Source organism: Oncorhynchus clarkii, chromosome 16 (genome assembly GCF_045791955.1).
Source record: "Oncorhynchus clarkii lewisi isolate Uvic-CL-2024 chromosome 16, UVic_Ocla_1.0, whole genome shotgun sequence".
Taxonomy (NCBI): domain Eukaryota; kingdom Metazoa; phylum Chordata; class Actinopteri; order Salmoniformes; family Salmonidae; genus Oncorhynchus; species Oncorhynchus clarkii.
Window position 1 is genome coordinate 32,059,045 of NC_092162.1, and position 15,084 is coordinate 32,074,128.

General features: G+C 41.5%; 1 protein-coding gene across 2 annotated transcripts in view; it reads left to right on the forward strand.

Moving 5' to 3' along the window:
* The first annotated feature begins 417 nt into the window (after nucleotides 1–417).
* LOC139368321 (kelch-like protein 17) overlaps nucleotides 418–15,084 on the forward strand; it is a 31,824-nt gene continuing 17,157 nt past the window's right edge. For both annotated transcript variants that reach the window (XM_071107076.1, XM_071107077.1), the window contains exons 1-3: nucleotides 418–656; nucleotides 10,045–10,309; nucleotides 13,593–13,714. In XM_071107076.1, coding sequence (XP_070963177.1) covers nucleotides 10,096–10,309; nucleotides 13,593–13,714 — 336 coding nt within the window. In that variant the 5' untranslated portion in view covers nucleotides 418–656; nucleotides 10,045–10,095. The remainder of the gene's footprint in view (nucleotides 657–10,044; nucleotides 10,310–13,592; nucleotides 13,715–15,084) is intronic.

The following is a 15,084-nucleotide window of genomic DNA, read 5'->3' on the forward strand; positions in this document are numbered from 1 at the left end:
TGCAGATTGCCCCTTTAAATGCTTTTCCATTCTGTGGGCTTGTTCAACACTGCAGCCAAATGACCTATAAAGAACCTTGCATCCTAAATAACTACTCATTATTATTTGCAGATCCGTCAGTCACAATTTACTCACGATACATTACTGTTTTGATCCTCTCGAACATGGGTATTGTGAGACTGATAATTCGACAACCGTGACTACAAACGAAGACGACCTCGAACTTCACCAATCTAAAGCATTGATATTATGGGTGACGTTCAATTTGAGAAGGTTTATGCAAATCCAGTCGATTTAGCAGAGACTGTAGTTCATCTAAATTGATTTTGTATTTCGCTTTTCAATCGGTATCATGTGCAATAGCAAAACACGTGTTAGTTCACTTTGTGTTTTTGCAAGATATCAAAACTGTTTTAAAATGCACAGTCTGAAAGAAGGAGAAACGAAGTATTTGTCAGTGTCACTTGTGTGGAGCGAGCGATACAAGCATTGTTTTGATGCGACATCATGTAATGTTGACGTGATGATTAGCAATTCAAAATACTGATAAATCAAATAACTTACATTCTGAACTTGGACTATAACATATCAAGAAACTGGAAAAGGTTACAGCTAGAAATACGTTTGTGCTGTCCTTGCGACACAGACGACGGCTGGTGAGTCTTGAGTTCTACTGTGTAGTAGCTAGCTAGCTAGCTAGCTAGCTAACTTTAACTAGCTAAATCCCGACACCGAGCCATGTCATTTTGTCACGGCTGCCGGTGGCTATGTAGTAAACATATAGCTAGCTAGCTATCGGTTAGTTAGCTATAGTAGCAAATTCAATGACAGTTATGTTTTAGCCACAGATGAAAAGGGAAACGTTTAGCTAACCATATGGAAGACTGTCGCTAGCTAAATAGCCATTCTGGAAATTCAAAATTGCACTTTATGTTCATCTCGTGGGACACCAGACGCAGTCACTTATTTCTAGCTATAGTACAGCTTTTTTCTGTGGGAACGTAATCTCAATAGAGCCGCTAAATATAGTTAGGATTCGATGTTATGACTTCAATATCGATTTGTCTGTCTAGAGAGAGGATGATCATTTGCTGCAGGTTATGTTTTGGGACAGGGCTCTCCAACCCTGTTGCTGGAGTGCTACCGTCCTGTAGTGTAGGTTTTCACTCCAACCCTAATCATTAGCTGGTTGATAAGATGGATGAATCAGGTTAGTTACACCTAAGTGAAACCATTCAGGAGGATAGCTCCCCAGGAACAGAGTTGGAGTGCCCTGTTTTGCGATAATGTTATTGAGTGGCCAGACCAGACGATCCAGCGATTTAAGGTGGTGTAGAGATAGCACCTTGCACATAGTAGATAGCTAATGATAATGTATGAATGTCATAAGCGCCTTTTTGTCGATATCACAATTACAGCAAAAAAAACATCATTTATTCCTGTCAGTGTCTAATTTTATTCACGCCGCAACGATGAGGATCTCGTCACTGCTGCAGATCCACCTTAAATTTGATGTCGTTGCTCATGCAGTCAGGAACGTCATAGAGGATCACTGGTGTGGTGCTATTTTTTTTTTTTAGATGAGGGTGACTTAAAAAAAAAAAGTGACTTCATATTTTTATCACTCAGTGTGTACCGACAGATCTAGCCAATTTAATAATTATAAAAAAATGCATCCTCCAATTGCAACGTCTGCCTATGCCCACACACAGGCTATTGTCTAAATATGTGTAATACTCTCAAACATCGAGTTAGGCATAGGTTACCTAATTTCAAAATATAGGCCATCATCACTGTCAATCATGAATGATAATTATTAATGTTTTACCTGTGAAACGTCCAAACGTATCTCCATTCTGATTATTTTATTGATCTCAATCATTTTCATGGGAATAGGCATTTAGTTATTCTTTAATTACTGTTTCCTGAGTGAATGAGAGAAGATGGTGTTAAACTATTACCCTTTCTCGTATTTTGTTTCAATCAAAGCACATATCCTGCCTAGTGCCACGATCTGTGGAGTTTTGGTGCATGAGAAAGAAATGACTATTCGGTTTCAGCTAAACCATTCTAAAATCTAATTAGAAAAGGAGGTGCTTTTGGTGTAGCAGGAATGTTACAGCCCTATGTTGGTATTGTATTTGGTTATGTAACACGACATTGATTATTTGATCTAGCTTTACTAAACAAGCACCGTTGTGAGAAGGGACAATCTTCGATTTGTAATAATAAGCGATGAGTATGACTATTATAGGCATAGGCAACAGATCTTGATGAAATGTAATTTTAAAGGGATATTTTAATTAAAAGGTTCTGAAAGTACAGCGCCAGGATTGTGCAATGATGTCAATTAAAGAAGTTGAACCAACTTGTGGTGCTGAAGGATAGCTCTTCCATTTGGCCAGTTCAGGATCAAACAACAATCATTTGTAATAAGCCTATGACTACATGGTATAGCTATTTGTAGGCTATAGCTTAATATCATTGCACTATTTGCAAGGAAGGCTTTATTGCGTGTAGGTCTTACATTGTATAGCACATGCTGTATTATAAATACACTTTGTTTTGATTAGCTTGAACACATTGTTACAATAAATGTTGCATTCAGAAAGTATTCAGACCCCTTGACTTTTTCCACATTTTGTTACGTAACAGCCTTATTCTAAAATGTATTAAATCGTTTTTTTCCCTCATCAATCTACACACATTAGCCCATAATGACAAAGCAAAACAGGTTTATATAATTTTTTGCAAGTTTATAAAAAAAAAAAAACTTAAATGTCACATTTACATACAGCACCAGTCAAACGTTTGGACACACCTACTCATTCAAAGGTTTTTCTTTATTTTTACTATTTTCTACATTGTGGATACAATATGATGTTATATTTATGCACCAAATGGTTGTTTTATTTAATAGATTAAGGTTCTTAGGACTGTCTCGCTCCTTTCTGAGTTAACTGAGAGGAGTCTTTATGGAACTTGGACTGGCAACTGATTAAGTGATGGCTTGGTGATATAAAACCTACAGCTGGCATTCCATAGATCAGATGTGGTGGGTCTCACCGAAATAGAGAAAGCCTGGAGGAACAGAACAAAGGCCTCTGTATTCTTAATTGTCCTGGGATCTGGGAGACAACACCAGAGGCAGATGACCAGAGGATGAACCCAAAATGGCTTATGGTGCCCCCCAATCTATATGGGATGGGTGGAACCAAGCATTCTGGTATCAGCTATATAAACTGTCCATTGTCTGTGAAGGGTAGGCTCTCGGCCCGATAGTCGAGAATGTTGAGTCGATGGTTTCATTATTGAAATAATTAATCAACATTGAATAAAGATGATTGTTTGAATGGAATATTTCACGTCAACCTTTGACCCAGCCTGAGGTCCTGAGCGCTCTGGAGCAGGTTTTCATCAAGGATCTCTCTGTACTTTGTGCCGTTCATCTTTCCCTCGACCCTGACTAGTCTCACAGTCCCTGCCGCTGAAGAACATCCCCATAGCATGATGCTGCCACCACCATGCTTCACTGTAGGGATGGTGCCAGGTTTCCTCCAGACGTGAAGCTTGGTATTCAGGCCAAATAGTTCAATCTTGGTTTCATCATACAAGAGAATCTTGTTTCTTATGGTCTGAGAGTCCTTTAGGTGCCTTTTGGCAAACTCAAGTTGGCTGTCATTTTCCTTTTTACTATGGAGTGGCTTCTGTCTGGCCGCTCTACCAGAAATGCCTGATTGTTGTAGTGCTGCAGAGATGGTTGTCCTTCTGGAAGTTTCTCCCATCTCCACAGAGGAACTTTGGAGCTCTGTCAGAGTGACCATCGGGTTCTTTGTCTCCTCCCTGACCAAGGCCCTTCTTCCCCAATTGCTCAGTTTGACCGGGCGGCCAACTCAGGGAAGAGTCTTGGTGATTCCAAACTTCTTCCATTTTAAGAATGATGGAGGCTACTGCGTTCTTGGGGTATTTCAATGCTGCAGACATTTTTTGGTACCCTTCCCCAGATCTGTGCCTCGACACAATCCTGTCTCGGAGCTCTACGGACAATGCCTTTAACCTCATGGCTTGGTTTTTGCTCTGACATGCACTGTCATTTGTGGGACCTTTATATAGACAGATGTGTGCCTTTCCAAATCATGTCCAATCAATTTAATTTACCACAGGTTCCCTCTAATCAAGTTGTAGAAACATCTCAAGGATGATCAATGGAAACAGGATGCACTTGAGCTCAATTTCAAGTCTCAAAGCAAAGGTTCTGAATACTTATGTCAATAAGGTATTTTAGTTTTTTATTTCTAATAAATGTGCACACAATTATTAACCTGTTTTCGCTTTGTTATTGAGGTATTGTGTGTGGATTGATGAGGAAAACATTTTATTTAATCGATTTTAGTATGAGGCTGTAACATAACAAAATGTGGGAAAAGTCAAGGGGTCTGAATACTTTCCGAATGTATCGTACCGTTTTACAGAATAAAATAAAGAGAAGGCAACTATCAATTCATTGCATTTTAATCTATGCAATTACATTCTATCAAGTCATTTGACCAAGTAGTGAACATAAATCATTACTATGTAGAATTGCACAGCCATAAAATCAAGTGTTTGGTGTGGTGTATTCATGCTTCTCAAAAACTATAACCTAAATGCATTATTACCTCCAACTTGGCCCAATTCACATTTGCAATTGTCTACCCTGACATTCCAAGCTAGAATGGTCCTTGTGTCTCCCTTTGGCCACTCTGGTTTGGGAGTCTTCAGCAAAACGTTGTCGCCTTAAGAAGTGGTCACATATTGTTCAGGGTTCCACTGTGCAAGAGGGTCCATGGAGTTTTATGAACATCTTCGAGGCAGACACACAGTGAATTACTTTTTTCCCATCGTTCTGATTGGCCAAAGTGGGCAAGAGTCTTATTGGCCTCTGCAGTGCACACAGGTAGCCTAATAGTTCATTCTTGCCACTGCCAGAGAGAAGACAGGGAAGAAACCACCAATTGACCTACCTCTAGGCTGCTATACATTTTTATTTGTCATTCTATAGTTTTTCATTGAATTTAAGTGATAATTAAATACAATTTATTTAGAATGTATCAGAATACATTTTCCAGAAATAGTTTTATAAGCTCAGTGTATTCTCGAGTCAAAAGGGAAGGAGCCTGCGCTCCGGCAGCACGACACCCCTGCATAGGATTGAACGGAGGCTTTCTTCATATATCATATGCTTTACACAAATATGGACCGAGACAGACCGTAGCGATTATCAAATTGGATGCTTCACGTGACGCCATTAATTCCTATGTGAATTGAAGCCAAATTAAGTCGGTTAAGCTGGCGTCTCATGGAGAGTTTGAGCTACTCCAGGAAAAGATGTTGCAGGCTAGCTCAGTGCTGCCCCCTCTTGTTAAGTACTCTACATGACTATTTCAGCCACACCCATTGTTGATAGGTGTATAAAATCGAGTACACAGCTATGCAATCTCCATAGACAAACATTGGCAGTAGAATGACTCATGCTGACGAGATCAGGGACTTTCAACGTGGCACCGTCATAGGATGCCACCTTTCCAAAAAGTCAGTTCATCAAATTTCTGCCCTGCTAGAGCTGCCCTGGTCAACTGTAAGTGCTGTTATTGTGAAGTGGAAACATCTAGAAGCAACAACAGCTTAGCCGTGACGTGGTAGGCCACACAATCTTACAGAACGGGACCGTCGAGTGCTGAAGCGTGTAAAAATTGTCTGTCCTCGGTTGCAACACTCACTACCGAGTTCCAAACTGCCTCTGGAAGCACAATGTCAGCTTGTGGCTGAATGGAAGCAAGACCCCGCAGCAATGTTATAACATCTAGTGGAAAGCCTTCCCAGACGAGTGGAGACTGCTATAGCAGCAAAGGGGGGTCCAACTCCATATTAATGACCATGATTTTGAAATGAGATGTTCGACGAGCAGGTGTCCAGATACTTTTGGCCATATTGGTTCAAAGACATATGTCTTTCGGGTCTATTAGAAGCAATTATTGGTACTATGATTGTCTAAAAAATATATATTGACATGAAGATTGACCACGATTATCGCCATTTTTCCATTCACTATAATGGGGGAACCTGTTTTCTGCTAACAATGCCTGCAGTACCGCGGTCGGCCTTGAACTTCCGTGACTTCATTGAGAGGGATCAGTCGTTCAAATAAAATGTTCTTGGTAAACAACAGGTGTAGACTAACAGTGAAATGCTTGCTTACGGGCCCTTCCCAACAATGCAGAGTAAGAGAAAATAGAGAAGTAATAGAAAAGTAACAACACATAATTATAAATACACAATGAGTAGCGAAAACTTGCCTATATATTATATATATTTATTATTATGTGTACCAGTACCGAGTTGATGTGCAGGGTAATTGAGTGCATAGGCAACAGGATAGATGATAAACAGTAGCAGCAGTGTATTTAATGAGTCAAAAAAGTTTGTGCGTAAAGGGTCAATGCAGATAGTCCAGCTAGCTATTTGGTTAAATATTTTATGAACTATTTAGCAGTCTTATAGCCTGGGGGTAGAAGCTTTTCATGTTCCGGTTGGTTCCAGACTTGGTGCTTCGGTACCTCTTGCTGTGCGGTAGCTGGAGTCTTTGACAATTTTTATGGCCTTCTTCTGACACTGCCTGTTATAGAGGTCCTGGATGGCAGGGAGCTCTTCCCCAGTGATGTACTGGGCCACTCGCACTACCCTCTGTAGTGCCTTTGCTGTCGGCTGCCAAGCAGTTGCCATACCAAACAGTGATGCAAGAGGCTCTCAATGGTGCAGCTGTAGAGTTGTTTGAGGATCTGAGGGACCATGCCAAATCTTTTCAGCCTCCTGGGGGGGGAAAGAGGAATTGTCGTGTCTTCTTCACGACTGTGTTGGTGTGTGTTGACCATGATAGATCCTTAGTGATGTGGACACTGAGGAACTTAAAGCTCTCGACCCACTTCACTGATGTGAATGGGGGCGTGCTCGGCTCTCCCATTTCCTGTATTCCATGATCAGCTCCTTTGTCATGCTGATGTTGAGGGAGAGGTTGTTGTCCTGGCACCGCACTACCAGGTCTCTGACCTCCCTATAGGCTGTCTCGTTGTCGGTGATCAGGCCTACCACCGTCACGTCGTCAGTTCTTCCCTGGTTCCACAAAACTGCAACGTTTACCACTGGTCATTTGTATTTTCTGCCAAAGGCTTTTCTTGCTGATGATACGGTTATTCAAAATAGATGGTGTTGGGGTTGGGGTTGCAATGCCACATCTTTAGGAATAGAAATGAATAGAAACAACCTCAAGGAGGAAGGTGAAATGACCAAATGCATGCTGATAAACAAACAAAGCAGAGAAATGGTCTGCAGAAATTGAAGCAGTACGTCTGGCAGTCATAAAGAAATACCTAGTGAGTCAGAAAAAGGAAAGGTATCGTTATGTGTGTGTGAATAGGTTTGTGTGTCCCCTCAGTGACACTGACGGTGGCATGGCTACGGATAATAGTCAGTGTGTCAGTTAATGACCCATCGCTGCAGTGACAACAATGCATTCTTATTCATTGGTGCTGGCAACCTTGTATCTGTTGAAAATATGAACTTGAATGAATGTCATGTCAACATTTGGAAATTATCAATGTGCAAAATAGCCCAATGCTAGCTATTTGCCCAGGGCATTAGAACGTGTGTGTGTGTGGGGGTGGGTGTGGTGTGTGTGTGTGAGAGAGAGAAAGAGAAAGAAACAAGTCCTGTTATGCAGTAGTGGTGACATTTTAAGATGCTTCTCTATCAGTTTAAAAAGTGAATTTGTTGAAGGAGCAAAAAGTCATCTCACACTGATACATACTACAAAGTCTCCATTGAGTCTATATAATCTATGGCATAGGCCTCATAGAAGTGGACAGTGGATTCCTAAAGTGTAAGCTAGGTCTAGGTTATCACGGCATGAAACTTACTCTGTTACCACAGAACCAACGTAAGATAGTGTTACCGTTATCCAGTTGTAACATAACTCCACTGTTATCGTAGTACCCCACCCTCTCACACACACTGAAGTACAACCTTGGCCAGGTGAAATGCTTTACTGTCAAGATGTTACTGCCAGTAGGGTCCCAGAACAAGCATACAGTCACAGCAGTCCAGTTTGCCAAAAATATGTTCAGGGTGGATCCCGAAGGGGCCCAGGGCCTGGTCTTTTTACAAACATGGCTGTAGAGTCCGAATGGTTTGAACTACAAACTATTAAAATCTGTATTAAAAGCTGAGACTCTCACAGAGCTCACAAGCTTTTACGAAGAAGATAGGAAATCCCAGGACATAGTGTCTACAGTACTGTAATAAGCTCACATAGTTGCTTTCACAAACTCCACACAGTTGTCACTGACTAGTTGGATGTTGCTCTTAGTGAGCAAACAATTTATGTACTTACAGAATTCATATAAATTCATCTTTATCTGTTTTTTGCTTTGGTGGACCTTATTTTTAAATTGACATTTGTCAACAAAACTCATGATTGTACTGTTTTTGTCAAATAGTTTTGTGTTCTGCTTGTAACCCTGGTTGTCCTGAAAAGAACATGGTAAAACACTTGTGAGGCGAAGTATAAGGGCTTTACATATAAATGAAAGTCAGATAATGAAAAGCCAAATCTTTTTCTGGGGTCACAGGACTGATAGGTTTAACCGTTTTAACAGTGGTTATCTTTCAGACTGGTTACACCCCCAGAATGCACAAACTTATGGCATGTGTGTACACACAGCCTTCAATCAACAAACATCCAGCCTATTAGAAAGGTAGGCTATATTGACAACAATATAATTTCCAGCAGAATAATTTTACAGAACCTTGGTGCAATGTCTTCAGACATCCATCCACCATTACACCCATTACAGTAAAACAACCTTATATTTTGGGTTATGACGGGGTTAGACCGGGCTGGTTAGCTGAATAAAGCTGACGAGGCATTTACAAGTGATATACTAAGAGTCAACAGCTGTTCAGGCTAAAATGGCAGTACATATCATGGTGGGCCTATTCATGAAGCCTTCATAAAACTTTTAGAAGGCCTGCTGTAGATGTGGCATGACACGCACAGTTGAGAGGAATGTAAATATTCATTATAACACGATTCTACAGAGTACAGTATAGGGCATCTAGATGCTTATGCACCATTTTTAAAGTGTGTTCTTAACGTGAGAACTCACTGGATGATAGAGTTCAAAGGAAAGGAAGTGTGTGTGTGTGTGTGTGCGCGCCTGTGCGCATCCTTCTTTACCCCACACACCCTGCCAGGAGCTGCAGCTGACAATGAGCTAAGACCTTATTCTATTACAATACATAATATATCAAGCTTGCCTTATAAGCAAGGATAACATTGAATAAGATTACATGAGGGATAATCAACAAGAGGCTATGCGTTCTATGGAAAATAATGAACTTCCACAGAGTTATTTTCCAGAGAACGCATAGAGCCACAAGTTGACTATGGCTATAATTTAACACATGTCCCACTATAAATGTGTTCATCCATAAATAACAAGTTCACTAGATGGCGACAGTAGATGCTTTGGTAACCAAACACACAGACTTGCAAGTTTAGCTAACCAAACCATCAGTCCTAGTCAAACTAACTTGACCTGTATTGTACTTTTGATTTGACATACATGATTAGGACCTAGCCTACATCAACATCTTCAATGACATTGACGGACAGTCTTAATGCAAAGTAGAGTGCTATACAAACTAACCATGCTGGCCTAGCTAACCTACATTTTGGTATACCTGGCTGTCATGATTGTACAGTCAGTTGTCATATCTTTCACATCAGCTACTATGACTGTTATGACACCTGTCATGCCTATTACAGCAGTGGTGATGTAAGAGTTGTTTTGACGACACAAACAGTCACATATGACAAAACAGAGATTTATCGAATTGGGTCAATTTAATAGGAATGAACCTAGGGCTGCAAAATTCATTCTGGGATTTCTAGAAAACCTGGGAATCTGGGTAAAATTCTTAGAATTTGTTGATCCCCTTGTGTTGCAGTCTCCCAGAGTGAGGCCCAGGCAGGAGCCGGCTGCAGCGGAGCAGGGCACCATGATGGAGGGGGGCATGCAGCTGCTGAACCGTGACGGCCACAGCATCTCGCACAACTCCAAGCGCCACTACCACGACTCGTTCGTGTCCATGAATAGGATGCGCCAGCGCAGCTTGCTCTGCGACATCGTGCTGCACGTCTCCAACAAGGAGATTAAGGCACACAAGGTGGTGCTGGCATCCTGCAGTCCCTACTTCCACGCCATGTTTACAAGTAAGTATCCCTCCTCCGAGTCCGCACCCACGGCTACTGAGACTGCTCTTCTGTTTCTCCACGCCCTCACAAGTGTTCACTACTAGTGTTAGTCACTCACTTTGAGGCACCGTCTCCCCCTCTTTACCATGAACAAAGTGGTGTGAGGGGTTTGTGGGGATTATTTTTTTGTTGCTTTTATGCTCAGACATTGAACTGCGCTACATTTTGCTCAATGTGTGTGAGTGGCAGTGGCACCTCAACTTGTGAGCAACACCTCATTTGTTTGCTTCCTTCCTCATCAGTGATGACTTCCTTCCTTCCTCCCTGTTGTCTGTGTGCGTTCTTTCCTGTTGGGGTCATAGATCACCAGGTGAGGTGTGTCCCAGTTTTCCTCCTCCCTCCTGCAGCTCAGACTAGAGCCTTGTGAGGGTATGAGGCTTTAAGACTCACCACTAGACTCATTTTCAACTGACCATGCTCTAAACCTAGGCCTATTTAAGTCTGCTGATACAGTGCCTTCGGAAAGTATTCAGACCCCTTCCCCTTTTCCACGTTTTTATACGTTACAGCCTTATTCTAAAATGGATTAAATACAAAATAAAAAACATCAAAATACACACAATACCCCATAACGACAAAGCGAAAAGTTTTTATTTTTATTTTAGCAAATTTATTAATTTATTTTCTTTGCATAAGTATTCAGACCCTTTGCTATGAGACTCGAAATTTAGCTCAACTGCATCCTGTTTCCATTCCTCACACACCTGTCTATACGATGTAATTTACAAAATAGCCTCCAATACCCTACTCAACAAATTGGATGCAGTCTATCACAGTGCAATCCGTTTTGTCACCAAAGCCCCATATACTACCCACCATTGCGACCTGTATGCTCTCGTTGGCTGGCCCTCGCTTCATACTCGTCGCCAAACCCACTGGCCCCATGTCATCTACAAGACCCTGCTAGGTAAAGTCCCCCCTTATCTCAGCTCGCTGGTCACCATAGCATCTCCCACCTGTAGCACACGCTCCAGCAGGTATCTCTCTCTAGTCACCCCCAAAACCCCCAAAACCAATTATTTCTTTGGCCGCCTCTCCTTCCAGTTCTCTGCTGCCAATGACTGGAACGAACTACAAAAATCTCTGAAACTGGAAACACTTATCTCCCTCACTAGCTTTAAGCACCAACTGTCAGAGCAGCTCACAGATTACTGCACCTGTACATAGCCCACCTATAATTTAGCCCAAACAACTACCTCTTTCCCTACTGTATTTAATTTATTTATTTATTTTGCTCCTTTGCACCCCATTATTTTTATTTCTACTTTGCACATTCTTCCATTGCAAATCTACCATTCCAGTGTTTTACTTTCTATATTGTATTTACTTTGCCACCATGGCCTTTTTTTGCCTTTACCTCCCTTATCTCACCTCATTTGCGCACATCGTATATAGACTTGTTTATACTGTATTATTGACTGTATGTTTGTTTTACTCCATGTGTAACTCTGTGTCGTTGTATGTGTCGAACTGCTTTGCTTTATCTTGGCCAGGTCGCAATTGTAAATGAGAACTTGTTCTCAACTTGCCTACCTGGTTAAATAAAGGTGAAAATAAGGTCCCACAGTTGACAGTGCATGTCAGAGTAAAAACTAAGCCGTGAGGTCGAAATAATTGTCCGTAGAGCTCCGAGACAGGATTGTGTTGAGGCGCAGATCTGGGGAAGGGTACCAAAAAAATTCTGCAGCATTGAAGGTCCCCAAGAACATTCTTAAATGGAAGAAGTTTGGAACCACCAAGACTCTTCCTAGAGCTGGCTGCCTGGCCAAATTGAGCAATCTGGGGAGAATGTCCTTGGTCTTGGAGGTGACAAAGAACCCGATGGTCACTCTGGCAGAGCTCCAGAGGTCCTCTGTGGAGATGGGAGAACCTTCCAGAAGGAAAACCATCTGTGCAGCACTCCACCAATCAGGCCTTTATGGTAGAGTGGCCAGACGGAAGCGACTCCTCAGTAAAAAGGACACAACAGCTCGCTTGGAGTTTGCCAAAAGGCACCTAAAGGACTCAGACCATGAGAAACCAGATTGTCAGGTCTGATGACGCCAAGACTGAACTCTGGCCTGAATGCCAAGCGTCACTTCTGGAGGAAACCTGGCACCATCCCTACGGTGAAGCATGGGGGTGGCAGCATCATACTGTGGGGATGTTTTTCAGCGGAAGAAATACTAATCAGGATCAAGGGTAAGATGAACAGAGCAAATTACAGAGAGCTCCTTGATGAAAGCCTGCTCCAGAGCACTCAGGACCTCAGAAGGTTCACCTTCCAACAGGACAACAACCCTAAGCGCAAAGCCAAGACAACACAGGAGTGGCTTCGGGACAAGTTTCTGAATGTCCTTGAGTTGCCCAGCCCGGACTTGAACCCGATCGAACATCTCTAGAGTGACCTGAAAATAACTGTGCAACGACGCTCCACATCCAACCTGATAGAGCTTGAATCAAGGGTTCTGAATTCTTTCCGAATGCCCTGTACAGCCAACAATCTAATCAATATATCCAAAACGCTGTTGTGCGTGTGTGCTGGTTCTTTTGACCTGTTGGAACAAATGGACTACCTTCCATGCTAAAATGTGCTTCTTCGCTGTGTTTGGCTTAACGCAAGCGCCTCATAGTTCCAGGAATCGGAATTACACAAAGATTGTCTGACAGTCAAAACAATTAATCACTCAGACGCAGACAGCTACAAATGCTGAACAATTTCATAGTGCTATGCAGTGTCTGTCCTATGAGAATTTGTGTGTAATGGGAGGTACGTGCTTCATGTCTATGGCAATAGAGCAGGGATCATCAACTAGATTAAGCCGCAGGTCGATTTTTGTTCTTGAAACAATGGTCATGGGGCCGGAACTTAGATACAAAACATTTTTAAAATGCAAATTGAGCCCAAGAAGCCCAAACAGATATAACATTTGACTAAAACATAATAATTTCAAAGCTAGCTGTTATGTGTGGGAATACTTTGAAACATATTTAAAAAATGAATCACTTTGAGTTGAGTTGCTGGTGTTATTGCAGTCTTTTATGTCCCCCCCTGCCCATGGGCTGCCAGTTGGGGAACCCTGCAATAGAGTATATACCACATTACACACACACACACAAATGGAGTGTTAATTGCACTTGAAATCTGATTTGATTTCTCTCACTTGACATGTTGAATTGGTTTCGCATATGATTTGTCCGCACGGACACAGGCACAGACTGGAAAACTGGAAAACTCTGTTGTCTGTCTGTGGTCATGCAGATGAGATGTCGGAGAGTCGCCAGACCCACGTGACCCTGCATGACATTGACCCCCAGGCGTTGGAACAGCTGGTTCAGTATGCCTACACAGCAGAAATCGTGGTGGGGGAGGGCAACGTGCAGGTAAGAAAAAAAGACTACTGCGTCTCAAATAGCACCTTATTCCCTACTTTTATTTATTTACTTGTATTTAACCTTTATTTAACTAGGCAAGTCAGTTAAGGACAAATTCTTATTTACAATGACGGCCTACCAAAAGGCAAAAGACCTCCTGCGGGGACGGGGGCTGGAGATTAAAAAATAAAACAATAAAAAATAATAGAACATAACACACATCACGACAAGAGACACAACACTACATAAAGGGGGACCTAAAGACAACAACATAGCAAGGCAGCAACACATGACAACAACATGGTAGCAGCACAACATGGTACAAACATTATTGGGCACAGACAACAGTACAAAGGTAAAGAAGGTAGAGACAACAATACATCACGCAAAGCAGCCACAACTGTCAGTAAGAATGTTAATTATTGAGTCTTTGAATGAAGAGATTGAGATAAAACTACATTTGTAGTGCACTATATATTCAAAAGTAGTCAGTATGTAGGGAATGTACCATCATTATTCTACATGGTGGTCTCGAACACTCTCAAAGTTTGTAAACTTCTCTGACCGCTGTCAAAGTAATAACGTGAGAGTTCTGTACTCTGATGTTCGTGGAGAGCATGAAATCTGAACGGGTTTGAGAAGTATTTGGCTCTTGTTTTAATAGCTTTGTATACGTACCTCTCTGGAACTAATACATTTAGTAACATAAAGTAAAAACCGTAAAATTATTCCATGAAAACACACTGATACTGATGATTACATTACTTCGTCAAAGTATTTCTGTTCCTAATCTCTAATATATTGTCACATCCTTTAGCATCACGCCACAAACCATTTACATCCTACCCCATATCATCCTATACTGATCTTCATACCCCATATCATCCTATACTGATCTTCATAATATCATCCTATACTGATCTTCATAATATCATCCTATACTGATCTTCATACCCCATATCATCCTATACTGATCTTCATACCCCATATCATCCTATACTGATCTTCATACCCCATATCATCCTATACTGATCTTCATACCCCATATCATCCTATACTAATCTTCATACCCCATATCATCCTATACTAATCTTCATACCCCATATCATCCTATACTAATCTTCATACCCCATATCATCCTATACTAATCTTCATATCATCCTATACTCATCTTCACGTTTTATATCGCTCCACCCATGGGAACTAGACTTTATGTAAAAGTGGGAGTACAATGGAATAACAAGGAATACCAAAGTGTAGTCTCAGCAAGCACATGACTTTTCCGTTCTGCCTTTTTGGCCCTGTTGTTTTATGCGAATAAAGGTATACCATATAAAAATATCAGGACAGCTGATGGAAACCGGAAGGTTTGGTACAAG